The 27,664-nt window shown below is 42.7% G+C and overlaps 1 protein-coding gene across 2 annotated transcripts in view; it reads left to right on the top strand.

Moving 5' to 3' along the window:
- Nucleotides 1-26,625, top strand: part of LOC132394365 (fer-1-like protein 6) — a 362,114-nt gene extending 335,489 nt beyond the window's left edge. For both annotated transcript variants that reach the window (XM_059970429.1, XM_059970435.1), the window contains 7 exons: nucleotides 5,511-5,653; nucleotides 7,892-7,980; nucleotides 10,742-10,840; nucleotides 20,022-20,263; nucleotides 20,961-21,124; nucleotides 21,819-21,919; nucleotides 26,249-26,625. In XM_059970429.1, coding sequence (XP_059826412.1) covers nucleotides 5,511-5,653; nucleotides 7,892-7,980; nucleotides 10,742-10,840; nucleotides 20,022-20,263; nucleotides 20,961-21,124; nucleotides 21,819-21,919; nucleotides 26,249-26,429 — 1,019 coding nt within the window. In that variant the 3' untranslated portion in view covers nucleotides 26,430-26,625. The remainder of the gene's footprint in view (nucleotides 1-5,510; nucleotides 5,654-7,891; nucleotides 7,981-10,741; nucleotides 10,841-20,021; nucleotides 20,264-20,960; nucleotides 21,125-21,818; nucleotides 21,920-26,248) is intronic.
- The last annotated feature ends 1,039 nt before the right edge of the window (nucleotides 26,626-27,664 follow it).

The following is a 27,664-nucleotide window of genomic DNA, read 5'->3' on the forward strand; positions in this document are numbered from 1 at the left end:
ATTTCACTCTGTTCACCAGTACCCCTCCACTCTGTTCACCAGTATCACTCCACCCTGTTCACCAGTACCCCTCCACTCTGTTCATTTCACCCTGTTCACCAGTATCACTCCACTCTGTTCACCAGTATCACTCAACTCTGTTCATTTTACCCTGTTCACCAGTACCCCTCCACCATGTTCACCAGGGTCACTCTACTCTGTTCATTCCACCCTGTTCACCGTTACCCCTCCACTCTGTTCATTCCACTCTGTTTGCCAGTATCACTCCACTCTAGTTTATTCCACCCTGTTCACTGTTACCCCTCCACTCTGTTCACCAGTATCACCCCACTCTGTTCATTCTACCCTGTACACCAGTACCCCTCCTCTCTGTTCACTCCACCCTGTTCACCAATATCACTCCACTCTGTTCATTCCACCCTGTTCACCAGTACCCCTCCACTCTGTTCATTCCACCCTGTTCACCAGTATCACTCCACTCTGTTCACCAGTATCACTCAACTCTGTTCATTTTACCCTGTTCACCAGTACCCCTCCACCATGTTCACCAGGGTCACTCTACTCTGTTCATTCCACCCTGTTCACCGTTACCCCTCCACTCTGTTCATTCCACTCTGTTTGCCAGTATCACTCCACTCTAGTTTATTCCACCCTGTTCACCGTTACCCCTCCACCCTGTTCACCAGTATCACTCCACTCTGTTCATTTCACCCTATTCACCAGTACCCCTCCACTGTGTTCACCAGCATCACTCCGCCCTGTTCATTCCACCCTGTACACCAGTACCCCTCCTCTCTGTTTATTCCACCCTGTTCACCGTTACCCCTCCACTCTGTTCACCAGTATCACCCCACTCTGTTCATTTCACCCTGTTCACTAGTATCACTGCACTCTGTTCATTCCACCCTGTTCATTAGTACCCCTCCACTCTGTTCACCAATATCACTCCACTCTGTTCATTCTACCCTGTTCACCAGTATCACTCCACTCTGTTCTCCAGTATCACTCAACTCTGTTCATTTTACCCTGTTCCCCAGTACCCCTCCACCATGTTCACCAGGGTCACTCCACTCTGTTCATTCCACCCTGTTCACCGTTACCCCTCCATTCTGTTCATTCCACTCTGTTCACCAGTATCACCCCACTCTGTTCATTCTACCCTGTACACCAGTACCCCTCCTCTCTGTTCATTCCACCCTGTTCACCAATATCACTCCACTCTGTTCACCAGTATCACTCAACTCTGTTCATTTTACCCTGTTCACCAGTATCCCTCCACCATGTTCACCAGTATCACACCATTCTGTTCATTTCACCCTGTTCACCAGTACCCCTCTATTAATTCCACCCTGTTCACCAGTACCCCTCCACTCTGTTCATTCCACCGTGTTCACCAGGGTCACTCCACTCCGTTCATTCCACCCTGTTCACCGTTACCCCTCCACTCTGTTCACCAGTATCACTCCACTCTGTTCACCAGTATCACACCATTCTGTTCATTTCACCCTGTTCACCAGTACCCCTCTATTAATTCCACCCTGTTCACCAGTACCCCTCCACTCTGTTCATTCCACCGTGTTCACCAGGGTCACTCCACTCCGTTCATTCCACCCTGTTCACCGTTACCCCTCCACTCTGTTCACCAGTATCACTCCACTCTGTTCATTTCACCCTGTTCACCAATATCACTCCACTCTGTTCATTTCACCCTGTTCACCAGTATCACTCCACTCTGTTCACCAGTATCACTCAACTCTGTTCATTTTACCCTGTTCACCAGTACCCCTCCACCATGTTCACCAGGGTCACTCTACTCTGTTCATTCCACCCTGTTCACCGTTACCCCTCCACTCTGTTCATTCCACTCTGTTTGCCAGTATCACTCCACTCTAGTTTATTCCACCCTGTTCACCGTTACCCCTCCACTCTGTTCACCAGTATCACCCCACTCTGTTCATTCTACCCTGTACACCAGTACCCCTCCTCTCTGTTCACTCCACCCTGTTCACCAATATAACTCCACTCTGTTCATTCCACCCTGTTCACCAGTACCCCTCCACTCTGTTCATTCCACCCTGTTCACCAATATCACTCTGTTCATTCCACCCTGTTCACCAATATCACTCTGTTCATTTCACCCTGTTCACCAATATCACTCCACTCTGTTCATTTTACCCTGTTCACCAGTATCCCTCCACCATGTTCACCAGTATCACACCATTCTGTTCATTTCACCCTGTTCACCAGTACCCCTCCACTCTGTTCATTCCACCCTGTTCACCGTTACCCCTCCACTCTGTTCACCAGTATCACTCCACTCTGTTCATTCCACCCTGTTCACTAGTATCACTCCACTCTGTTCATTCCCCCTGTTCACCAGTACCCCTCCACTGTGTTCACCAGCATCACTCCACCCTGTTCACCAGTATCACTCCACTCTGTTCATTCCACCCTGTTCACCAGTACCCCTCCACTGTGTTCACCAGTATCTCTCCATTCTGTTCATTTCACCCTGTTCACCAGTACCCCTCCACTGTGTTCACCAGCATCACTCCACCCTGTTCACCAGTATCTCTCCATTCTGTTCATTTCACCCTGTTCACCAGTACCCCTCCACTGTGTTCACCAGCATCACTCCACCCTGTTCACCAGTATCACTCCACTCTGTTCATTCCACCCTGTTCACCAGTACCCCTCCACTCTGTTCACCAGTATCTCTCCACCCTGTTCACCAGTACCCCTCCACTCTTTTCACCAATATCACTCCACTCTGTTCATTTCACTCTGTTCACCAGTACCCCTCCACTCTGTTCACCAGTATCTCTCCACCCTGTTCACCAGTACCCCTCCACTCTGTTCACCAATATCACTCCACTCTGTTCATTTCACTCTGTTCACCAGTACCCCTCCACTCTGTTCACCAGTATCTCTCCACCCTGTTCACCAGTACCCCTCCACTCTGTTCACCAATATCACTCCACTCTGTTCATTTCACTCTGTTCACCAGTACCCCTCCACTCTGTTCACCAGTATCACTCCACCCTGTTCACCAGTACCCCTCCACTCTGTTCATTTCACCCTGTTCACCAGTATCACTCCACTCTGTTCACCAGTATCACTCAACTCTGTTCATTTTACCCTGTTCACCAGTACCCCTCCACCATGTTCTCCAGGGTCACTCTACTCTGTTCATTCCACCCTGTTCACCGTTACCCCTCCACTCTGTTCATTCCACTCTGTTTGCCAGTATCACTCCACTCTAGTTTATTCCACCCTGTTCACCGTTACCCCTCCACTCTGTTCACCAGTATCACCCCACTCTGTTCATTTCACCCTATTCACCAGTACCCCTCCACTGTGTTCACCAGCATCACTCCGCCCTGTTCATTCCACCCTGTACACCAGTACCCCTCCTCTCTGTTTATTCCACCCTGTTCACCGTTACCCCTCCACTCTGTTCACCAGTATCACCCCACTCTGTTCATTTCACTCTGTTCACTAGTATCACTGCACTCTGTTCATTCCACCCTGTTCATTAGTACCCCTCCACTCTGTTCACCAATATCACTCCACTCTGTTCATTCTACCCTGTTCACCAGTATCACTCCACTCTGTTCACCAGTATCACTCAACTCTGTTCATTTTACCCTGTTCACCAGTACCCCTCCACCATGTTCACCAGGGTCACTCCACTCTGTTCATTCCACCCTGTTCACCGTTACCCCTCCACTCTGTTCATTCCACTCTGTTCACCAGTATCACCCCACTCTGTTCATTCTACCCTGTACACCAGTACCCCTCCTCTCTGTTCATTCCACCCTGTTCACCAATATCACTCCACTCTGTTCACCAGTATCACTCAACTCTGTTCATTTTACCCTGTTCACCAGTATCCCTCCACCATGTTCACCAGTATCACACCATTCTGTTCATTTCACCCTGTTCACCAGTACCCCTCTATTAATTCCACCCTGTTCACCAGTACCCCTCCACTCTGTTCATTCCACCGTGTTCACCAGGGTCACTCCACTCCGTTCATTCCACCCTGTTCACCGTTACCCCTCCACTCTGTTCACCAGTATCACTCCACTCTGTTCATTCCACCCTGTTCACTAGTATCACTCCACTCTGTTCATTCCCCCTGTTCACCAGTATCACTCCACTCTATTTATTCCACCCTGTTCACTGTTACCCCTCCACTCTGTTTATTCCACTCTGTTCACCATTACCCCTCCACTCTGTTCACCAATATCACTCCACTCTGTTCATTTCACCCTGTTCACCAGTACCATTCCACTCTGTTCACCAGTACCCCTCCACTGTGTTAACCAGTATCACTCCACTCTGTTCATTCCACCCTGTTCACCAGTACCCCTCCACTCTGTTCATTCCACCCTGTTCACCAGGATCACTCTCTTTTCATGAGGGAATGAAACCAAAGTTCCCACACACAGTCAGTCACCGGCACAAAAAAGTATTATGCTAATGGATTTTCCAACTTGTATGGGAACTTCTGACCAACAGTCATCAATCTATGACGTAAATTCTACCTCTTTCTACAGATGCTGCCTTACTTGTGAGTATTCCATGCATTTTCAATTTTATTTTAGATTTCCCTCATCTGCAGATTTTAAATTTCATTTTCAGTTAAATAAGGCAACAATGAACAGGACTCTAGCTGAACTATAAATTACGATGAGGAAGAATAGGAGGGCAAATCATTTGGAATAACTTTTCAGTATAGGTTCAGAATAACTGAGCCTCTGAGAAGCAAAGTTGCGAGTAGAAGAGGGAGAGGGAGGAGTGAGCCCATGTCTGAAGTTAGTAAAGACAGAGGAAATTAGAAATTAGTAAGCCACACTCAGGAAGCAGATTTTGTTAAATTACTTAGAACTATTATACTGTACATGATACAGAAACCAATAAAATAATGTAAATAAACAGGATTATAAATATAAAAACCACAACTAATAAACATTGATTGATTATCTGTGTATGCAGCTGAAATTGATTTTTTGTATTTGTATTTACTTGGAAGATAGACACAAAATCATGATGGGTATAGATAGGGTTAATGTAAGCAGGGCTTTTCCATGGAAGCAAGTGCACTGGCGGCTTTTAAAAGACATTTGTATAGACACATAGATATAGGGATGATGGAGGGATATGAATGATGTGTCGGTAGGAGGGATTAGTGTTTGGGTGGTTTTGATTTGTATTTTAGCTGGTTTGGCACAATGTTGTGGGCTGAATGGCCTGTTGCTAGGCTATACTGTTCTATGTCCCATGTTCTATGAATAGGGTTGTATACTCTATACATACTTTGATAATAAATGTACTTGGATCTTTGAACTTTGACTCTAAAACTAGCATTCAATGTTTCTTGATCCAATCTCTTGTACAAAAGCTTTTCATTCTCTGTTTTTTTTAATGAGTTATTCATCCACCACTAAGCAACTATAAACTTCTGCGTAGGATTTAAACATATTTCCATTGTACTTCTCTTCTAGATGAACTGGTGGTATCCTATGAGCACCTGGCTTTAAAGGTACTAAGACAGTGGTCAAAACTCCCTGGGACTGGATATAAGTTGGTTCTTGAACACGTTGAGACAAGGCCCCTCTACCATTTTGATAAGCCCGGCATTGAACAGGTGACATCAATACTCTCTGTATAGTGCTCTTGGTTGCTAATAGTGTGGCTGAGTTTCAAACTATTATGTGTTTCATAGCCTTTTCATGTATTTCCATTACTTTAACGATCAAACACATCCATCATGGTAACCTATGCACTTTCATTAAAGGTCAAAATAAAAGTTGCCCAATGTACTTTGATGAAGTGCACATTATCCACAACAGCCACTCTTCAGCACAGCGCCCCAGCACTCTTCACCCCCCCCCCCCATTTTACACCTCACACCTACACTGACAGTCACTACCTGACTGTGTTTCCATACGTCCTGCTGCAATCAGTGGTCCTCTTGCCAAGAGTCACTTTGTCGTTATCTTCTGTCAGAGACACATTATGTTCAGATACTCCTGTACCTAGTGTCACCATACGATCAGTCTATGTTATAAGCTTATGTATATACAGCCACTCTCAAATATTCTTCTACATTGTGTTTTGTAGGATTGTATTTATATTTATTTATTGTGTTCTTTGTGCTTAATTTTTTATGCTACATCAAATCTGGAATAATAATCATTTCATTCTCCTTTACACTCCTGTACTGAAGAATGATAATAAACAGTCTTGAATCTTAAATCTTGAATTTCTGCAGCGCCTAGAGTCAGAGAGTGAAAGAGAAATTCAGATAGGCATAGGCCCACTGAGTCGACACCAACTATCCAATGCTCGTTTACACTAATCCTTTGTGAATTCTCCGCATGTTCTCATCGACTCCCCCCACGTTCTACCATTTGCCTACAGGCCCTACACACTGGGAGCAATTGCAGTGGCTAGTTAACCCACCAATCCAACTTTAGGAGAGGCATATGGACAGCATGTATAATCTATGCAGTTAACACCTGAGTTCAGGATTGAACTAGGGTCTATGGTGCTGTAAGGCTGAACTCGATGCCATGAAGGAGAATGAGGGAGATTTGATAGAAGTATATAAAATTATGTGGGGCATCAATAGGGTAAATGCAGGTAGGCTTGTTCCTCTGAGTTTGAACTACTAGACCTAAAGGTCATGTGTTAAAGGTGAAAGGTAAAATGCTTCAAGGGAATATGGGGGTAAATTTCTTCACTCAGAGGCCAGTGAGAATGCAGAGCAAGTTGCCAGCAGAGGAGTGGATGTGTGTTTAATTGCAAAGTTTAAGAGAAATTTAGATAAGTATGTGGGTAGGCAGGGCCTGGAGGGCTATGGTCCTGGTCAAGGTCGATGAGATTAGCCAAATAATAGTTTGGCACAGACTAGATGGACTGTATAGCCTGTCTCTGTGCTTTAGTGCTCTATGACTCGATGAAAGCTGCCAAATCACCAGCATACTTGGAAGCCTAGATGTCCACTCTATAAACGTCCAAGGCAAAGGATCAGTGACGTCAATGTGATTTGAATTCCAGCTGCCCTCACCCATGGGGGACTCATTAGCAGGAATGTTGCCCCTCAATTAGAGGGTTGTCTGTTCCAGGAATTTAATATATAATCAATACTCATGTCACAATGCAAAAGAGCAGGAAGTCTCCAATGTCAAAAGACACACCTATTTTCATAAAACATCAACTTAAACCCTTGCCACAAGAAAGCAGCATCTATCATCATTATCCAGGACATACTCCATTATCCTTCCAGCTGCTGTCATCACCAAGGAGGTACGTTACCGTTTAGGAACAGTTTTTACCATGCAACCATAAAGCTGGAATATCTTCGCCCACCTCAACGCTAAACTACAAACGTTTGTAATTCCACAAACTGCAAACTCATTCTTAAGGACTCCACAACTCATGTTCTCTGTATTACCTATTTATTTTTATTTATATAGCTTGTACTCTTTTGCAGGTTGGTTGTTTGTTGGTCTTTGTGCATTGATTCGGTTGTAATTCTCTGTTCTACTGTGAATACCTGCTGATGAAGGGTCTCCTCACAAAACATTGACTATTTATGCATTTCCATTGATGCTACCCACCCAGCTGTTCCTGCAGCATTTTGTGTGTGTTGCTCAATATTAGATCAGCAGCCTATTAACGAAAAGTAAAAAAAGATTTTAAAAATCTATTCTCATTAATTTTAGTCTGTTGATGAAATCTGAGTCATGCTCATGTTAATAATGAGTACATGGTCTCAAGAATTAAATATAGCCATTTCTTTTGCAACTTGTGAAATTTTATTGTTCCAGTTGATTCCTTCTTTAATATTAATTTGTTTTTGCTTTTAATATCTATCCAGGGTCGAGTTCAGATGTGGGTGGACATGTTCCCGATGGATATGCCCCCTCCAGGGCCACCTGTTGATATTTCTCCTCGCAAGCCTAAGGGGTAAACAAATTAATCTAACTGAATTTCAAAGAGAATTTATATATGCTCAGGGGCCAATTCATTAGGTACATCTGTACACTTCCTTGTTCATGCAAACATCTAATCAGCTAATCATGTAGCAGAAACTCAAAAGCATGCAAACATGGACAAGAGATTCAGTTGTTGTTCAGATCAAACATCAAGAAATGTGTCATTAGTGGCTTTGGCCATGGAATGCTGCTGCTAGTTTGAGTATCTCAGAAATTTCCAGAAGACCATAAGACATAGGAACAGAATGTGGCCATTAGCCCATCGAGTATGCTCCACCATTTCTTCATGACTGACCCAATTTTCCTCTCAGCCCCAATCTCCTGCCTTCTCCCCATATCCCTTCATGCTCTGACCAATCAAGAATCTATCAACCTCTGCCTTAAATATACATAAGACTTGACCTCCACAGCTCCCTGTGGCGAACAGTCCCACAGATTCACCACTCTCTGGCTAAAGAGCTTCCTCTTCATCTCTGTTTTAAAAGGACATCCCTATAATCTGAGGTTGTGTCCTCTGGTCTTAGACTCTCCTACCATAGGAAACATCCTCTCCACATCCACTCTCTCAAGGCCCTTCAACAGGTCACCTCTCATTCTTCTGAATTCCAATGATTGCAGGGAAAGACCTATCAAACTCTCTTCATATGACAAGCCTTTCAATCTTGGAATCATTTTCTTGAATCTCCTTTGAACCCTGTCCAATGCCAGCACATCCTTTCCAAAGCTCCTCACAATATTCCAAGTGAGGCCACACCAGTGTTTTAGAAAGCCTCAACATTACATCCTTTCTTTTATTATCTAGTTCTCTTGAAATGAATGCTAACAGTGCATTCACCTTCCTCACCACCTATTTCCTTTCTTCTGCCTCTCTCCCTTGTTGAATAGTAAAGTGACATCTGCAATTTTCCATTCCTCCAGAACCAGGCCAGAATCAGTTGATTTGTGAAAGATCATTGTGAAAAAAACATCCAGTGAGCAGCAGTTCTGTGGGTGAAAATGCCTTGTTAGTGAGAGAGGTCAGCGGAGAATGGCCAGAATGATTCAAACTGACAGGAAGGTGATAGTTACTCAAATAAGCACGTGTACAACTCTGACACACTCTCTGACGCACAATATGTTGAACCTTGAAGTGGATGGTCTACAGCAGCAGAAGACCCTGAATATATATCCAATGGCTACTTCATTAGGTACAGCAGCACCAAATAAAGGAGTCACTGAGTGCATATATATATTTCTGAAGATGCTAGGGAGCTGCTTTAAAAATGTTAAATATACAGTAAATCCTTGTGTGATTATACTATAATATTATCACATGTTTGTGTTGCAGATACTCTGCCATATTGTCCTCTTATGGGCTCCTTCCTGGACATCAGGCCCGAGACACTATATTGCTTCTTCAGTGCCTTGTCCACCCACACAATCTGAGCTCCATGTCTTTCCCATCTCACTTACTTCTCATCCTCACCACTCTCATCTCTGTCCTCCTTCTAGACTGTAATGAAGGAACTCTGGTTTCTGGTCCTGAGAAAGAAAGGGTTAGAGAGAGAGGAGTGTTTGATGGCTCTGGTTCTGAATATACATTCAATCGAGTTTAGGAGAATGAGGGGAGATCTCCTTGAAACCTATTGAATATTGAAAGGCTTAAATGGAGTGGATTTGGAGTGAATATTTCCAAGTTGGGGAGCCTAGGGTCAGAGGGCACAGCCTCAGAATATGCAGATGAGAGATGAGGAATTTCAATAGCCAGAGGGTGGGTAATCTGTGGAATTCATTACCACAGACTGTATGTGGAGGCCAAGTCACTGAGTATATTTAATGTGGAGTTTGATCAGTAAGGACACGAAAATCCTGAAAATTCACTCCAAATATCTGCTGGCCTTTCCTAATCATTTGCATTTCTCCTTGACTATTAATTAGTCTCATCTTTTGCCTGCTCCTTTCTTTCCATTAATCATCAGGTTAAATAATTATTTCTCAAGTACATGAATTTCGCAATTCCATATGTTTTGCTCTCTAACTTACTTCCTTCTCCATTCATCCCTCACAAGCAAGAGAAAATCTGCAGACGCTGGAACTCTGAGCAACACACACAAAATTCTAGAGGAACTCAGCAAGCCAGGCAGTGTCTATGGAACAGAGTACAGTCGATGTTTCAGGCTGAGACCCTTCAGCAGTCCTGATGAAAGATCTCACCCCGAAACATTGATTTGTTTATTCTCTCTTTTTTAATTCCCCATTCTGGCTCCCCTCTTACCCCTTCTCTTTTCCTTTCCCGCCAATCTCCTCCTTCAGGTGTCCCCCCTCCTTTTCAGAGAATTCTTCCTTCTTCAGCTCTTTGCCTTTTCCACCTGTCATCTCCCAGCTTCTCTCTTCATTCCCCCTCCTGTTCCACCTAAATTCCCCCTCACATGGCTTCATTATTCATCTTCTAGTTTGTATTCCTACCCCAATCCCACCTTATTTTGGCTTCAAATCCCTTCCTTTCCGGTCCTGATGAAGGGTCTCAACTTGAAAAGTCAACCATTCAGTCTGTCCATTGATGCTGCCTGACCTGATGAGTTCTTCCAGTATTTTGCGTGTATTGCTCTGGATTTCCAACATCTGCAGATGTTCATGACAGATATAAAAGTGCCAAATAAAGTCAGATTGTCTCTGGGTTGATGCCTGTACTAAGCATCTTGTCTTGAATGAATGTGAGTTTCTCTCTGACAAAGTGCTGAATGTGATTACAGGTATGAACTAAGAATAATTATTTGGAATACTGAAGATGTTACACTAGAAGATCAGAATATTATTACTGGTCAAAAATCAAGTGACATCTATATCAAGGGGTAAGAATTCCATATGATTGAAATTTAAGTTTCAGTTAAAGTGAAAACTGTTGGTGTCATCTACTGTGTCCTGGTGCAGCCTGTTGAAAACTGGGATTTAACCATATTCATAATTTTGTGAAGGCTTTATAAAGTGAAACAAATTTAACTATTACATTAGTTTTCAGACTCAATCTGGAGTTTATTCTTTAATACATGGAAGGTTAGATTTTGCCTGACATATCAAGTGTTTTCAATATTTTCTGATTTTAATTACAAATTACTTTTAGACCATAAGACATAAGAGTAGAATTGGGCCACCTGGCCCATCGAGTCTGCTCCGTCTTTCAATCATGGCTGATCCTTTCTTCCTCCCCCTCATCCCAGTTCCTGGCCTTCTCCCTGTAACCTTTGATGCCACATCCAATTAAAAACCTATCAACCTCTGTCTTAAATACACCCAACGTCTTGGCCTCCACAGCTGTATGTGGCAACAAATTCACCACCCTTTAGCTAAAGAAATTTCTCCGCATCTTTGTTTTGAAAGGGCACCCCTCTATCGTGAGGCTGTGCCCTCTTGTCATAGACTCACATTGGGAAACATCCTTTCCACATCTACTCGGTCTAGGCCTTTCAACATTTGAAAGGTTTCAATGAGATCCCACCTCATCGTTCTAAATTCCAATGAGTACAGACCCAGAGCCATCAAACGTTCCTCATATGATAACCCTTTCATTCCTGGAGTCATCCTTGTGAACCTCCTCTGGGCCCTCTCTAATGCCAGCACATCTTTTCTAAGATGAGGGGCCCAAAACTGTTCACAATACTCAAGGTGAGTCCTCACATAAGGCACTGGTGAGCCTCAACATCACTTCCCTGCTCTTGTATTCAAGACCTCTTGAAATGAATGCTAACATGGCATTTGCCTTCCTCACCACTGACTCAACCTGCAAGTTAACCTTTAGGGTGTTCTGCACAAGGACTCCCAAGTCCCTTTGCATCTCAGATTTTCTCCCTGTTTAGAAAATAGTCCTCACACTTATTTCTGCTACCAAAGTACATGATCATGCATTTTCCAACATTGTATTTCATTTGCCACTTTCTTGCCCGTTCTCCTAATCTGTTTAAGTCCTTACGCATCCTTCCTGTTTTCTCAACACTGCACACCCCTCCACCAATTATTTTCATTTTAATGAATTAAACAACTCGTGTTCTCAGTATTACATGTTAACTTTTTTTTATTTTTGCAGTTTGTGTTTTTTTGCACGTTGGTTATCAGTCTTTGTGTGTAGTTTTTCATTGATTCCATTTTCGTTCTTTGTTCTGCAATAAAATGAATATTCCAAGATGAATATATGTACTTGATAATAAATTTAGCTAACCTTATTGGCTATCTCATTTGCAAATTATCTTAACTTCACATAATTGTGCTTTGAAAATGAACATATATTTTGTGGATGAGAAGTTATGTGTTGGCAATCCCAGTACAAACAAAATTAAATCAGTTATTATCAATAGTGAGTTTAAACATTAAACTGCTATGACATGCAGTTAGTCTAACTGCCACTGGGCAGGAGGTACAGGAGCTATAGGTTCTACACCACCAGGTTCAGGAACAGTTATTATCCTACAACCATCAGGCTCCTGAACCGGCATGGATAACTTCACTCACGACAACTCTCAACTGATTCCACAACCTCACTTTTGAGGACTCAATAACTCATGTTCTCAGTACTATTTGTTCACTTTTAAAAAAAATTTGCACCATTTCCCTCCTTTGGTTGTTTGTCATTCTTTGTTTGTGTATAGTTTTTCATAAACTCTGTTAAATCTCTTTACTTCCCTGGAAATGCCAACAAGGAAATGAATCTCAAGGTAATAAATGGTGACATATACAGACTTATAATGTATCTTTAAAATAAGCAAACTTTTTGTTAATGCTAATTTAGGCTGAGTGCAGCTGCATTCTATCTCAAAGTTTTAAACAATTGGCAAGTTGAATTGGACCTGACTAATGATTAGCTCGATGACCTGAAGCTATTCCAGAATGCATTAATGCCTTAGATTCAAACATTGAATGAGCTTGCCTCTGATGAATGTAATTGTCCTCCTCAAAACAATATTTGCAAATATATTGGGGCAGATCTTCACACCCAACACTCCAACCTCGGAACATCCAGCAGCGATTTGTACACTTAAAGTCATGGCAAACCACAGCACAGTAGAAGGTCCTTCGGCCCAGCCAGTTCATGCCGAACCATTTAAAATGCCTAGTCCCATCGACCTGCTGCGGGAGCATAGCCTCCATACCCCTCCCATCCTTCTACCTATGCAAACTAAACTTGAGTATTGAAACAGAAATCTCATCCACACTTGTGCTGTCAGCTCATTCCACACCATCACCACTCTCTGAGTGAAAATGTTTTCCCTCATTTTCCCCTTAAACTTTTCACCTCCACCCTTAACTGATGCTCTCTACTTATAGGCTCGCCCAAACTCAGTGGAAAAAGCCAGCTTACATTTACCCTGTCTATACCCCTTATAATTTTGTATATCAAATCTCTTCTCAATCACCTATGTTCCAAGGAAAGAAGTTTATTCTATTCAATCTTTCCTCTGGTCCTGGCAACATCCTTGTAAATTTCCAACGTACTCTTTCAATCTTATTTACATCTTTCCTGTAGGTTGGTGAACAGCATTGTAAACAATATTCTAAAGCCTCTCCAATGTCTTATACAACTTCAACTTAACAGCCAGCTCCTGTACTCAATATGTCGATTAATGAAAGGCAAAGTGCTAAAAGCTTTCTTTAATTACCTTATCTATCTGTGATGCCACTTTCAATGAACTATGGATTTGTATTCCCAGATCCCTTTGTTATACAGCACTCCTCAGTTTCCTACTGCTCACTAGGTAAGATCTACCCAGGTTGGTGCTATCAAAGTGTGACACCTTACCCCGGCTGCATTAAATTCCTTTTGCCATTTTCCAGCCCACTTTCCAAATGGTCCAGAGCCCGTTACAAACTTTGATTGTCTTCCTTGGTGGCATTCACAGATTTGTTGGTCCAGTTAACCACATTATCATCCAGACCATTGATATAGATGACAAAAAAACAATGGACCCATCACTCTACTAGTCATAGGTCTCCAGTAGGAGAGGCAACCATCTACTACTGCTTGCTGGCTCCTCCCACAAAGCCAATATACGACCCAACTTACTACCTCATCTCTAATGCCAATCGACTGGACTTTCTTGACCAAACTCCCAGGTGGGACCTTGTCAAGTGCCTTGTTAATGTCCATGAAGACAACATCCACTGCCTTACCTTCACCAGCTTTCCTGATAACATCCTTAAAAATCTCATTAAGATTGGTTACCATGCATGAAGTCAGTTTATCTGTCCAAATACTAATATATCATGTCTCTTTAAATACCTTCCTACTACGGATCTCAGACTCACTGGTGTATAATTTCATGGTTTATTTTTAAAGCCTTCTTCAAGAGTGGAACAACATTAGCTAACCTCCAGTCCTCTGGTACATCATCTGTTGCTAAGGATAATTTAAATATCTCGGCTACTGCTCCTGCAGTTTCTCCACTTACCTCCCACAGGATCCGAGGGAACACTTTGTCAGGCCCTAGAGGTTTACCCACACTAATTTGCGTCAGGACAGCAAACACCTCCTCCTCTGTAATGTATATAGAGGTTCCTGACCTTGCTGCTGATTTACCTCACTTCTATAAACTCTGTGCCCATCTCCTGAGTAAATTCCGATGTAAAAGATTCATTTAAGACCTGCCCCATTACATTTGGCTTCATGTATAAACTACCATTTCAGTCTTTTAGAGGACTAATTTTGTCCTTTAAAATCCTTTGGTTCTTAACATATTGTAGAATCCCTGAGGATTCTCCTTCAACTGGTCTGCTAGAGTCACTCATGCCTTCTCTTAACCCTCTTGATTTCTTTCTTATGTATTCTCTTATCTTTCTTGTATTCAAGTACCTCATTTGTTCCTACCTACCCATACCTGCTCTACACCTCCAATTTTTTTCTTAACCAGAGCCTCAGTATCTCTCAGAAATCAAGGTCCCCCAAACATGCTATGCTTGCAACAGCCAAGTCTCTGTAATGGCCACAATATCATAATTTCACATCTGACCCATTCTTCAGCACATCTGACTTCACCTGAGGTATCAGCAGATCCATCTCACAACTTGCCCATCAGGAGATGAAGTTCATGTTGATCCCTAAAACTCCTTTGCAAACAAAGGTCAATTGGGAAAAGAAGTCTGATGGCTGGAGCCTGGAAGGCTGCCCATGTGTGCTGGTGGGAGAGAAGGAAGGGGCTTGTTTTGCTGTTGTTGTTTTGTTGTGTTCTGCCAAGCATTGTGAGACATGGGAATAAGCTCATCCAGCGGTCAATACTGAAGGTCACGTGATAGTCTGAAAATTAAAGTCCAGTGGCGATACCCTGGAGACTGGAGGCACGCAGGTCTGTCATGAGGTTGGAGGGCGACCCGTACGTGTGGGTGCATAGGAGGGAAGAATGGGCTTGTTTTCCTGCTGTTGATGTGTTCTGCCGAGCGCTGTGTGCATGCTATGCTGGTGCTGGAATGGGACAGTCCACGGGCCGACACCGAAGAGCAAAGCCCGAAAGTTGAGTGGTAGTCTGGAAGTCGAAGTCCTGTTGTAGAGCTGGAGGGCTGTCTGTGCGTGTGCGGGGCCAGAATGCCGCTTGTTTTGCTGTTGTGGTGTTCTGCTGAGCATTGTGGGCATTGTGCCAGAATGTGTGGTGACCTTGTTGGCAGCCCCCAGCATCTCCTTAGGCTGTTTTGTGCTTCCACGTATAACTGGTAAATAAATAAATTTAAATTTGAATCTGATGAGATCTACCCCAGGCTACTGTGAGAGACAAGGGAGGAGATTGCTGAGTCTCTGGCAATGATCTTTGCATCATCAATGAAGACGGGAGAGGTTTCGGAGGATTGGAGGGTTGCAGATATTGTTCCTTTATTCAAGAAAGGGAGTAGAGATAGCCCAGGAAATTATAGACCAGTGAGTCTTACTTCAGTGGTCGGTAAGTTGATGGAAAAGATCCTGAGAGGCAGGATTTATGAACATTTGGAGAGGTATAATATGATTAGGAGTAGTCAGCATGGCTTTGTCAAGGGCAGGTCATGCCTTACAAGCCTGATTGAATTTTTTGAGGATGTGACTAAGCACATTGATGAAGGAAGAGCAGTAGATGTAGTGTAATGGATTTCAGCAAGGCATTTGATAAGGTAACCCATGCAAGGCTTATTGAGAAAGTAAGGAGGCATGGGATCCAAGGGGAAGTTGCTTTGTGGATCCAGAACAGAACAGAAGGCAAAGAGTGGTTGTAGACGGGTCATATTCTGCATGGAGTTTGGTGACCACTGGAGTGCCTCAGGGATCTGTTCTGGGACCATTACTCTTCGTGATTTTTATAAATGACCTGGATGAGGAAGTGGAGGGATGGATTAGCAAGTTTGCTGATGACACAAAGGTTGGAGGTGTTGTGGATAGTGTGGAGGGCTGTCAGGGGTTACAGCGGGACATTGATAGGATGCAAAACTGGGCTGAGAAGTGGCAGATGGAGTTCAACCCAAATAAGTGTGAAGTTGTTCATTCTGGTAGGTCAAATATGATGGCAGAATATAGTATTAATGGTAAGATTCTTGGCAGTGTGGAGGATCAGAGGGATCTTGGGGTCTAAATCCATAGGACACTCAAAGCAGCTGCATAGGTTGACTCTGTGGTTAAGAAGGTGTACTGTGTATTGGCCTTTTTCAATCGTGGAATTGAATTCAGGAGCCGAGAGGTAAAGTTGCAGCTATATAGGACCCTGGTCAGACCCCACTTGGAGTACTGTGCTCAGTTCTGGTCGCCTCACTAAAGGAAGAATGTGGAAGCCATAGAAAGGGTGTACAGGAGATTTACAAGGATGTTGCCTGGATTGGGGAGCATGCCTTATGAGAATAGGTTGAGTGAACTCGGTCTTTTCTCCTTGGAGCAAAGGAGGATGAGAGGTGACCTGATAGAGGTGTACAAGATGATGAGAGGCATTGATCGTGTGGATAGTCAGAGGCTTTTTCCTAGGGCTGAAATGGCTGCCACAAGAGGACACAGGTTTTAGGTGCTGGGGAGTAGGTACAGAGGAGATGTCAGGGGTAAGTATTTTACTCAGAGAGTGGTTAATTGCGTGGAATGGGCTGCGGTGGTGGAGTCAGATACGATAGGGTCTTTTAACAGGCTTTTGGATAGGTACATGGAGCTTGGAAAAATAGAGGGCTATGGGTAAGCCTAGTGATTTCTAAGGTAGGGACATGTTCAATGCAGCTTTGTGGGCTGAAGGGCCTGTATTGTGCTGTAGGTTTTCTATGTTTCTATGTTGCTATGAATTAATGTAGCCCTGGTTTATGCAGAATTTTCAATTTCCACCCCTAGTGTGGGTTGAAGTAAGATGTAACATCTCCCTCTCCGTTTCCTGTGCTCCAGCTACCTTATGCTGAACAGTTACATTCCCTGTGGACATGGGGAACATCCACTGATCCGCAGGGATCAGGCTGCAACTCTGAAAGGCAGTCAGTTTATTAAAATGAATGGGAAAAACTTGTTGCTAGGAAACCAGTAAGCGGAACATTCTTTTCAATTATATTTAAGTTGTTTTTAAGAGTAATGTTGTGAGTGAGTGTGTCCGAATCAGGTTTATTATCACCAATATAGCCTGTAGAGTTAGTTTTGTGGCAGCAGTACAGTGCAATACATAAAGTATACTATAAATTACAATAAGAAATATATGTAAATAGTGCAAAAAGAGCAAAAATGTGTGTGTGGATGTGTATGAATGTGATTGTGTGTGAGTGTGCGTGTGTGTGTGAATGCACGTGCATGTGTGAGTGTGTGTGGGTGTGAGTGTGAATGTGAATGTGCACATGTGTGTGCATGGGTGTGAGTATGAGAGTGTGTGTGTGAGTGTATGTATGTGTGAGTGTGTGTGGGTGTGAGTCTGTGTGTGTGTGAGTGTGTGTGGGTGTGTGTATGTGAATGTGCGCGCATGTGTGTGTGTGTGAGTGTATGTATGTGTGAGTGTATGTATGTGTGAGTGTGAGTGTGTGTGACTGTATGTGTGAGTGTGTGTGTGTGTGAGTCTGTGTGAATGTGTGCGTGGGTGTGTGTATGTGAATGTGCGTGAGTGTGTGTGTGTGTGTGTGTGTGTGTGTGTGTGTGTGTGTGTGTGTGTGTATTAAAACATTTTAATTTTATTTTTCTACATTATTTTTAGCAAGTCTTGTGTGAATGTCATTTAATCATGTGCCCCTCTGTCATGGAGACAAGCCAGTGCTCTACAAGTATTGGGCCATGCTGGAAGAATGAGTGTAGCTTGGGCACAAGTAGTCACCGATCACAGCACAATGAGAAACTTTTAAAGGGTTAAAGATCAGCGTTATTTGTCACATGTACATCAAAACATACAGAGAAATGTGCTGTTGTTCAATGCAGTCCAGAATGTGCTCGGGACAGTCTGCAGGAGTCACACTTCCAGCAGCGTGCTCTTTACAACCCCGAACTTGTCTGTCTATGGAATGTGGAAGGAACATGGTCCCAGCTTCCTTTGAGGCGTCAGTGGGAATTGAACAGCTGGTGTTGTGTAGTGTTCCGCTAAGGCTACGCTACCATGCCCTGTTGCTCAGGAGTATGTGGTCATGTGGAGCATTGAGCAAAAGTCTTAGGTACATATACTAAACTAGGCAGCCTAAGGCCTTTGTACAGTACTGTACATACTGGCTAAAATGAGAAGGTGGTTGGGAAACAGAAATAGGAGTACTTAGCTTTGTATTAGCTCAGTCGTGTTTAGTGTTATTTGATAACTGGAAGACATAATATATAGTCTTAGGCACCCTAGTTAAATGAGAAAGGGTCTAGTGTTTTCCTGGCATATATGATGAATAAACTCTTCTCAGACAAACAGCCAAGTACAGGTATCAATTTTAACTGACGTTTTGATGGCAGAGTTTGTCATCGAAACATCAGCTGAAATCAACACCTTTACCTGTCTGGTAGCCTAAGAAGAATTTATTCACCCTAACTATATATATGTGCTTACGACTTTTGTACAGTACTGGATATACCCTTATTCCACAATTCATTTCAACTTTTTTCAGTTATTTGAAAGGAAACACAAACACAAAATGCTAGAGGAACTCAGCAGCTCAGAAGTCATCCTCGGGAGAGGAAAGAACAATCAGTGTTTCAGGCCAAGACTTTTCATCAGGTCGTTGTGGCTGGACGTTGATGCTTCCTGAAGAACTACAGGGATTTCTGACCAGTTGGATTGTGGATGATCAGATTTAGAACTTGGATTTGTCAGAGACAAGGCATAAGAACCCTTGTTCACAATGTGTAGACTTGTCATTAATACACTCACCTTAATCTTGAACTGACTCCATAATCTACATTCAAGGACTCTACAACTCACCTTCTCAATATTATTCATTTATTTTTTTATTATTTGCACAGTTGTTTTTGCCAGTCTTTTTCCTTACATTTTTTCCTTACATTCTATTATGTTTCTTTATTTTCCTGTAGATGCCAAAAAGAAAATGAACTTCAAAGCTGTGTATATACTTAGTGGCTACTTTATTAGGTACACCTGATCGTTAATGGAAATATCTAATCAGCCAATCATGTGGCAGCAGCTCAATACATAAAAGCATGCAGACATGGTCAAGAGGTTCAGTTGTTGTTCAGACCAAATGTCAGAATGGGGAAGAAATGTGATCTAAGTGACTTTGACCATTCAATGATAATTGGTGCCAGACGGGGTAGTCTGATTGTCCCAGATTTTCACACACAACAATCACGACAGTTTGCAGAGAATAATGTGAGAAACATACATAAAAGCCATCCAGTGATCAGCAGTTCTGTGAGTGGAAACACTGATAATGCATAGGGGAATGTCCAGACTACCTCAGGCTGACAGAATGGAGATAGTGGTGTTACAACAGTGTGAGTCTTGAACAGTATGGTTTACAGCAGCAAAGATCATGAACATACACTCAGTGGCCACTTTATTAGCTATTGGAGGTACCTAATATGGTGGTCACTGAGTATACTTACTTTATTAATAAATTTCTTTGAATTTTGAACTTTGCAAATTTCCTTTTCTTTCACAGTTGGCTAAAAGGAAAAGAAGAAGACAAGAAAGAAACAGATGTGCACTACAACTCTCTGACAGGGGAGGGAAACTTCAACTGGCGTTTTATCTTTCCTTTCAACTACTTACCTGCCGAGAGAATGATGGTTATAAACAAGAGACATTCCAATTTCTCCTTGCACAAGACAGAACGCAAAGTTCCTGCAGTCCTTGTACTTCAGGTCTGGGATTTTGATAGGCTTTCTTCTGATGACTTTCTGGGTGAGCCAAAAGTTCAGAATGCTATCTATTTTTCATTCATAAGGCTGAAGAAAATATTTGGAATTCACTGTTTCGAAGACTGCAGTTTTTTTAAATTTAGAACCCACAGGATGTGAGGAAGGATAGGGTGTAGGAGTTTAGGAGTTCTACAACTTTAGGAGACTTGTGTCGGTCACAGAGACTGCTTGATAAGAGCTAACTTAATTTAAATTTCAAGCACTTTTGCTCCATCCGCCACAAAAGGCAGGATTTCTTGACGGCTGCATATTTCAAGTTGACTTCCCATTCCCATTCCAATGCCGGCACATGGCCTCCTCTACTGCCACAATCTGGAAATATGAGGTTGGATTTCCTCTCTATTATCTGGCTTGAACCATGGGAGAAAGAGAGACAGGACGGAGAGAAAGGGGGAGGTGGTAGGCAGGTGAGAAGAGGTAAGAGACCAGAGTGGGGAGGGAAAAGTTTTACTGGAAGGAAAATTGATATTGATGCCATGAGGATGGAGCCTATGCAGATGGAATATAGGGTGTTGCACCTACACCCTGAGTGTGGCCTCATGGCACAAGAGGAGGCCATGGACCAACATGTCAGATTGGGATCATTTGAAAGCAGGATTAATTACACAGCATTTTACATCAGCCAAGGGTATTTATCAGTTATAAGCAACTTTATATTTTCTTCTAATTTATGCTTGTAGGGTCTGTGGAGCTGGATCTGAATGGATTCCCCTGTGGTGCAAAAGTGGCCAAGAAATGTGGGTTACATATGCTTGAAGAAGACTCTCAGATTAAGCATGTCTCGGTGTTTCAGCAGAAGCGTCTGCGGGGTTGGTGGCCCCTGGAAAAGTCTGGAGAGCTCACGGTAAGTAGATTACAGAGCTGGCAAAATGTCATCGAATTCTACATTAGAAGGAAATGGATGAAGAGGATTGAGGTAGTATGGAGTTGGATAACTTTTCTCTTTTTATGTTTAGGGTGAGTGTCTCCTATCAGCTGTATTTAAAGTGTAAAGATTTAAAGTGTTAATTCATTATCCAAATACATAGATGTCACCATATACCACCCTGAGATTAATTTTCTTGCAGCATTCACAGTGGAACTAAGAAATACAATAGAATCAATGAAAATTTACAAACAAAGACTGACAACCAACAAATGTACAAAAGAAGGCAAACTGTGCAGATACTTTGATTAGAGTTTTGCATTAACAAGCAGGTGAACAGGTGTACTTAATAAAATGGCCATGGAGTGGATAGGATGACAGATTTAATGGTTAAATGGTATAGCCTGGGAGAAAGTGACTGAAAACAAGTCAGATTGTAACAAAGGGAATGGTGGCATTGGGAGTTACTAAATAGACTCTGTCATTTTCTTATTTTTGCAGCAGGAGTGATTCCAGAAGAGCACAGTGATACAGGAATATTATCCATGTGATAGTTTATTAAGATAAAGACCTGGCGTAAAATCATTCCTGCAATGATCAAAGTTGTCGCTATAAAATGTTGTTTATTCTTGCTTACCAATGATAATTATCATTTCTACCCCACTAACCGAAGGGCAAAGTTCAAGCTGAGTTCCATCTGCTCACTGCTGAAGAGGCCGAGAAGAATCCAGTCGGTGGTGGTCGTAAAGGACCAGAGCCTTTGGAGAAGCCCAAGTAAGTCTGATTCCACTGCAGAAACAGCCTAAGACGAAAGAAATCTGGGGTTTACTTCAAACTTGCTTGTAACTTACCCCTACCTTCCACCTGGCAAGAAATTTTGCTTTTGGGTCAATCGGCTTAAATTAAATTTCCTTGGTCATCGCAGGCTTACTGTGTAACATCAAAAGGACTTACGGTGTTCATTAATAATATGGTATGAGAGTAGGTTTTCAATTCACTTGTTTTCATAGAGCATTGAACATGGTGGAACAAGGTTTTTTTACATAGAAGTAGTGAGTGTAGTAGAGTCCAACACATTAACAGCAATTAATAAACTCTTAGATAAGCACATGGAAGATAGAAAGATTGAGGGCAATGTAGGAGAGAAGGGTTCTTGGAGTAGGTTAAAAGGTCAGCATAACATTGTGGGTGGAAGGCTTCATGTTCTGAGGAATGCTGAAGCATTTTCTTCTAGTGATACGCCACACAGCTTTCCACCAACATACCTGAGGGAGGTGGAAAGACTTATTCTTGAGAGGTCATATTACATCATCTCAGGACGTCGCGAAGTACATTACTGTAAAAAAAACTGCACTTACTCTTTTAATGCAGGAAACCCAGTAGCCAATCAATGCATAGCATTCTTCCACAAAGAATTATGCAGTAAAGGCCAAGCCAGACTGTGTGACAGGGAACGGTTAAATTGATCTTAGGACAGGCTAAATTTCCAGCACAACATTGTGGCCTGAAGGGCCTGTAGGTTCTATATTCCGAGTTCTTTTCTACTTGGCAGTAAATATCAGAACATGTTTGATGAACTCAAGTATTTCTTAGCCTGTTAAGCATAATTCTACGCTGTGGCTTTTTCTACAATGTTAATCCTATGGATTTCTAAACAAATATATGCAAGTGTATCTTACTAAGTGCATTTAAAACTACTGATATAACTGGAGCCACGTATTGTAGTCAGACAGACAGACGTACATACTTTATTGATCCCAAGGGAAATTGGGTACTAGTACTAGTAGTCGTAATAGTAGTATTAGAGTGTGACGTTCTCCCAAGTGGTTATTCCCTAATGAAGAATGCCCATGCGTGAATTTGTTTAGTATAGGGAGGCTGATGCATGGGCAACCACAAGATGGTTCTTGACAGATTAGAGTTAGGGTCCATTGGCATGGCATCCAAGATGACTGGAGACCCTTCACTGCTGCAGCCTTCATCCATGTTCATTGCCATCATGATATGTTATCAGGCCCTTCGGCCCACCATGCTGTGCCGAACATGAACTTACTTTAGAAATTTCCTTACCTTCCGGTCGAAAGGTTTCAGGTTGAAGAGATGCAGAGAACTGAAGTCTGGACTGATGATGTACATCATCACTGAAACAATCTTGCTGGAGAAGCCTTTTACTGGATGAGATATTTAATCAGTGCACTTCCTACCCATTCAGTTGGGTGTCAAAGAATAAAGGAGATAACACATTATGTAATGTGAGCACTCATTTCCAGAGGACTAGAATATAAAAGGAACAATGTAATGCTGAAGCTTTATTGGTCAGGCCGCACTTGGAGTGTTGTCAACAGTTGTAGGCTGCTTATCTAAGGAAAGATGTGCTCGCATTGGAGAGGGTCCAGAGGAGGTTCATGAGAAGGATCCGGGGAACGAAAGGGTTAATGAATGAGGAGCGTTTGAGGGCTCTGGACTTGTACTTGCTGAAGTTTAGTAAAATGAGGTGGGGGGAATCTCGTTGAAACTTACTGAATATTGAAAGGCCTAGATAGCGTGCATATGGAGAGGATTATCCAATAAGGAGCGAGTGTAGGAGCAGAGGGCATAGCCACAGAATAGAAGGACGTCCCTTTAGAACAGAGATGCAAAGAAATTCTTTAGCCAGAGGATGGTGAACCTGCGGAATTCATTGCCACAGATGGCTGTAGAGTTCAAGTCATTGGGGATATTCAAGGCAGAAATTGATGTGTAAGGGTGTCAAAGATTACAGGAAGAAGACAGGGGAATGGGCTTGAGAGGGATAATAAATCAGCTATGATGGAGTGGTGGAGCAGACTCGATGGGCCAAATGGCCTAAATTGCGGTCTTATAATATGGCCAATATTTATCATAGAACATAGAAAACTACAGCATGGTTCAAAGCCCACAAAGTTATGCCAGACGTTTAGCCTACTCTATGATCAAATGATCTCTTCGCTGTCACATAGCCTAAGGGGCCATCACTGCATTTTTCTCTGTGGAAAAACGCTGTGCATTAATTGACTATTGGATATTTTACATTAAAACAGGACCTGCATTTTTCTTACAGTACAATATTTTGGATCATCTTGAGACTATGTGAAATGACCTCTCAAGTAGAAGTCTTTCCTTTTTCCTCAGGTTTGTGGGTAGAATGTTAAGTAGCCTATCACAATAAGAAAATGCTCAGTGCTTTGGGCTACCTTGTAGCATAGAATACAGTACAGGCCCTTTAGCCCATGATCTTGTGCTGACCCTGTACCCTGCTCCAAGATCAATCTAACCCTTCTCTCACATGGCCCTCCATTTCTCATTGAACTGTGTGCTGACCTTCAATGTCTGTACAGTATCTACATCTACCATCATCCCCGGCAGAGCATTCCACACACCCACCGCTCTGTGTATAGCAGCTGCTTCTGACATTCCACTATACTTCCCTCCAATTACTTTAAAATTATGCCTCCTTGTATTAGCTATTTGCACCTGAGGAAAAATCCTCTAGCTGTTCACTCTATCTATACCATTATGAACTTCAATCAAGAAACCTCTCATTCTCCTTCGCCCCAAAGAGAAAAGGTTTGGCTCATTCAACCTCTCCTCATAGGCATGTTCTCCAATCCAGTCAGCAAGCCAGCATCCTGGTAAATCTGTGCACTCTCTCTGAAGCTTCCTCAATATAATGAGGCGACCAGAACTAAACTAAATACACCACGTATGGTCTAACTAGAGTTTTATAGAGCTGCAACATTACCTCAGGGCTCTTGAACTCAGTTCCCCAACTCATCATACACTTTCTTAAACATCCCGTCATCTTGTACAGCAACTTTCAGGGTTCTATGGAGATGGAGCTCAAGAGCCTTCTGTTCCTTCATCCTGCTAGGAATCCTGCCATTATTCCTTCAAGTTTGACCTTTCAAAGAGAATCGCTTCACACTTTACCAGTTTGAAATCTGTCTGTCTCTTCTCAGCCCAGATCTCCACCCTATCGATGTCCCGCTGCAAAGGTTACAGAAGATGTGATTGTATTTAGAGGTACAACACAGTAACCGGCTCTTCCAGCCCAACAAGCCCACGCCACCCAAATACACCGGTGTGACCAATTAACCCGTGAATGGAAGGCAGGAGACAGCAGTGGGAATTGAACCCGGGCTGTTCGTACTCAAATGTGAAACGCCACTGTGCCACCCCAAAATTTAAATTCTCCAGCTGACACACTGGAATTCCAACTCGTGTTTCTGCTTCAGTGGTCCTAACATCTGGCTGTTAGACAGGAGACGTAACCACTTGCACAAGACATTCTGCAGATGTTGGAAATCCGGAGCAACACACACAAAATGCTGGAGTAATTTAGCAGATCAGACAGCATCTATTAAAGTCAATGTTTTGGGCTGAAGCCCTTCAACAGGGAGGGGAGGAGATAAGGGGGTGTGAGGAGGGGTAAGAATGCCAGCTGGAAGGTGATGGGTGAAATCAGGTGAGTGGGGAAGGAGCTAGGAGTTGATAGATGAAAAACATAAAGGGCTCAAGAAAAAATCTGATAGGAGTGGAAAGTGGACCATGGGAGAAAGAGAAGGAGGAAGGGCACCTGAAAGTTGACCAGAAGTCTTCCAGGTGGAGAAATTAATGGTCAACCTGATTGCATGGTCATCGATTTCTTCAACATCCAGTAATTTTCCCCCTCCCTCTTCCCTCTTCTTCAATTCCCCAGTCTGGCCCACTTCTTACCTTTTCTCCTCACCTGCCGACTACTTCCCCTTGGTGCCCCTCCTCCTTCCCTCTCTCTCATCTTCCTCTTTCCTCTCCTATCAAATTCCTTTTTCTCCAGCACTTTACCTCTTCCACCTATCACCTCACACCTTCTTACTTTATTCCCCCTCCATAGCCACCTGCCTTCACCTATCACCTTCCAGCCTTCCCCTCCCCCTACATTCCTATTCTAGCATCTTTCCCCTTCCTTTCCAGTCCTGAAGTGTCTTGTCCTGAAACATTGACTGTTAATGCACTGGACCAGGCTAATGTACTGCTTAAGATATTGAACCATGTCCTTACAATGGCTTTCAACTATTTCACCAAGTGTTTTTCTTCTCTCTATAGCCGTCCTGATACTTCTTTCAACTGGTTTATGAAACCTTTCATATGCATCTATCATCTGATCTGGAAGAACTACAAGAAGTATATCATTACTGGGTTTATTTTGCTACTGTTAATACTGTTCATCGTGCTGTTGATTTACTCGCTGCCTTTCGCAGTAAGCACAAGGATAGTAAATGGATGAAACTAAATTGTCATATGATCAGCAATATGACATATGATTTGGATTTCAGTTTCGTTATTATATCATAGAACTGTGCAACTTAAGTGCTTTGTATGTCACAATATTTTAATGATTGAATGATTTTGCAACAATATTTCATTCTATTTCCTTGCAATTTTCATGTGAAACTTTTATATGTTTTGATGTAACCTTTCTGATTCACAAAGTTATAATAGAAGCTTAAATTAATACATTGTTGTGGTCCTATCTCTGCAGAACTATATATGAAATAGAATGGGAATATTTTCCGCTGCATCTTAGAGGACTGGCCATTATGTTGCATGGACAATGATTTTGCTGTTTGTTTTACACCTCAAGTTTTGATTAGTCAATGTTACAAGGAACAGTGCAGCACAGAACAGGCCATTTGGCCACGATGCTGTGTCAATCTTTTAACTTACTCTAAGATTAACCTAACCCTCCAGTCTAAGTTTCTTAAATGCCCTTAATGTATTCACCTCTACCAGCACCCTGGCAGGGTGATCCATCCACCCACCACTCTCTGTGTAAAAACCTCTAGCATTCCCCACCCCCCCCCCCGCCACATTTTCCTCTAAAATATTCAGAGTTGTGCCTCTCATGTTGGCCATTTTGAGATGTTACATCCTTGACAACAGTCACTCAAACTATCCCGTGATTTATAGATGATAATAGAACACAATCCGCACAGGAGATTCAGAACTGGTGAAACCAAATTATTATTATAAAATTCCTGTGGCAATAAACTCGAAGTCATCATTACTCTGATGAGTCTGTCAAATGGCACAGGTATTTATTTGAGGTACTGTGCAGTAACAGGCCCTTCTAACCATGTGACCCCACTGCACCCATATTACCTACTAATCTGCATGTCTTTGGAACCAGGCTACCTGCAGATAACCTACGCGATCATGGGGAGAATGTACGAACCCCTTATAGGCAGCAGAAGGAATTGAACCCAGGTCACTGGCACTGTAAAGCAATACACTAACTACTGCGCTGCTGTGCTTCCCTAATCTATCAATCAAGATGTATACTAAGTCTGCAAAACTACTTAAACCACCTCCATCAAACTGCACCGGGACCATAGCCTTCCATACCCCTACCATCTATAAACCCATTCAGACTTTGCTTAGATGTTGAAATCGAGCTCACACGCAGTTCTTGTGCTGGCAGCTCATTCCACTCTCTAATGATCCCGAAGATTGCCCTCATGC

Source organism: Hypanus sabinus, chromosome 1, assembly GCF_030144855.1.
Source record: "Hypanus sabinus isolate sHypSab1 chromosome 1, sHypSab1.hap1, whole genome shotgun sequence".
Lineage (NCBI taxonomy): Eukaryota > Metazoa > Chordata > Chondrichthyes > Myliobatiformes > Dasyatidae > Hypanus > Hypanus sabinus.